At 29.6% G+C, this 2,090-nt stretch overlaps 1 protein-coding gene across 1 annotated transcript; it reads right to left on the reverse strand.

The window, feature by feature from the left end:
• Nucleotides 1–1,013: 1,013 nt before the first annotated feature.
• On the reverse strand, nucleotides 1,014–1,806 carry LOC142230166 (uncharacterized). The gene is made up of 2 exons (XM_075300796.1): nucleotides 1,717–1,806; nucleotides 1,014–1,664 (listed from the first exon to the last, which is right to left on the reverse strand). The coding sequence occupies exons 1-2, from the start codon at nucleotides 1,723–1,725 to the stop codon at nucleotides 1,101–1,103; spliced, it is 573 nt and encodes a 190-aa protein (XP_075156911.1). The 5' UTR covers nucleotides 1,726–1,806; the 3' UTR covers nucleotides 1,014–1,100.
• Between the last annotated feature and the right edge of the window lie 284 nt (nucleotides 1,807–2,090).

The following is a 2,090-nucleotide window of genomic DNA, read 5'->3' on the forward strand; positions in this document are numbered from 1 at the left end:
ATATTCATCAACACATCGTAAATTAAAGCCATCACTACGGTCAGGACAAAATTTTCTATAGAAATAATCTTTTGACAAAATATTCTAATATATTGAAATAAGATTTTGACAAAACTTTCTTTAGAAATAAAATTTTGAAAAAAAAAATTTCTATAGAAATAAAATTTGGACAAAACTTTCTATGGAAATAAAATTTTGCAAAATAAAATTTTTTGGTTTGGTAGTTTTTTTTTTTTTTTGTAAAATTTTCTATAAATGTTGGTAGATTTTTATGGCTCGAGTGGCAACCATGAACACGACGCTAGGCGTCACGGTATTCTGTTGCGTATTTTGGTCTTGCTAAGAGAAATGCACATAAACAAATGTTCGCTATTGTTATGTTTACACAATTTACAGGATTGTTTTCAATATAACGGTATACGAAATTCAAATTTGGCAAAACTAGTGTTGCCATAAAGATAATAGCTAAAAAATCGCCCTTTACATATGAGAGCAGCACTATGTGGTGTCTCTTTCACACCAAGAGAAACCAGTATTTCCAAAATATATTTTGTAAAGCTTCATGAATTTTATGAAAGAGTCCATCAACATTATTAAAAAGTCACAATGTCATAACAAGTATTTACCGAAACAATACACCCAAAACATTTCTGATTCAATCACGAAATTAATTGAGCCAATTAAGTTTTTAATTGAAATGTCTTCAATCACAGAAATGATAGTCATACTTTCATTAAAAAATTTTAAAGTCAGTTAAAAAATTAATTGATGCAACTAAAAAATAATTGATACTATTAATTTTTGTGATTGATTTTTGTTTCAATTAAAAAAAATGTTGAATCAATTAAATTTTTAATCGAATATTTTTTAAAACTCAAGACTTTAATTAGAAAAATTTTAGTGAAATTTTATTCTATTTATGTTATGTAAAAGTTCATAAATTTTTAATAATGTACAATTTCATATTTTATTTTTTGTGTATTTTCAATATTCCTCCTTAATAATTAAACAATTATTTTGTATAAGGATTTTCATGTCATTTTTATTGCATTTTGTACGCCAGGAAAAATATATTTGTTTTACAAATATCCTGAATATATCTAATAACGCCAAGGTTTTACCTTGCTGCTGTAATATCCATCGTTTCCAACTACGGAACTGCTGCTTGATGATGATGACGATGACACCGAAGAGGAACCCATAGATGAAGATGATGACGAAGCGGAGGAAGAAGTAGAGCCAATTTTCGTATTTCCAAATATATTTGGATCATGATGTTGTCCAAATTTGGGTCCTTGACGATGATGATAACTTTCTTGTTTCATTGAATTATGGCTGCCATATCCTTCCATTGAACCGGCATAGCCATATTTTATACCTCCAGCTTTTACATTTGTATTTACAAGACCATTGCCACTGCCTGGTCCATATAATTGTTCACCATAACCCGACAAGTAGCCATGATCACCACGATTATGATTGTTTGTGCTGGAGGTTTGTTGTGAAACTTCTTGATAATTGTTAATATTTATGATTGGAGAGTTGGGATTGTCTCCATGAAGACCATGGCCATAGACTTTCGAGTGTAATGAATCTCGAATGTTATGTAGAATCATGCCACCGTGACATTTTGTTATCGAAATGGCTGAAATTATTAAGAGAACCTGGGAAAACAATATTTTAATATGAAACCAACTGACCACTATATGTACTTACCAATTTCATTTTCCTAGATGTTGATTCTTTAAACTATATTCGAAAACTGTTGACATGTATAGATATTCATCAAGTTTTTATACCTTGAAACAGGTAAAAAAGGCATAAATCATTCGTAAAAGAAAACATCAAAATTCCAGATGTCAAGGCGATTACCTGCGTACCTCTAAATTCTTAAGAAATCTTCACATACCTCTATCACTTTAGCTGTTAATTATATTCTTTCCGAGAAGAGCTAAGTAAAGGATTTACTTCTCTCATAGAAATTCTACAGAATTTTTACAATTCACATATTGATGTTTTATGTCCTTTTCTGTACACACATAAAAGTCACAAATATTTGGCTTCTTTTGAAAAATGGTCCAAGCATTTTT

Source organism: Haematobia irritans, chromosome 3, assembly GCF_050003625.1.
Source record: "Haematobia irritans isolate KBUSLIRL chromosome 3, ASM5000362v1, whole genome shotgun sequence".
NCBI lineage: Eukaryota > Metazoa > Arthropoda > Insecta > Diptera > Muscidae > Haematobia > Haematobia irritans.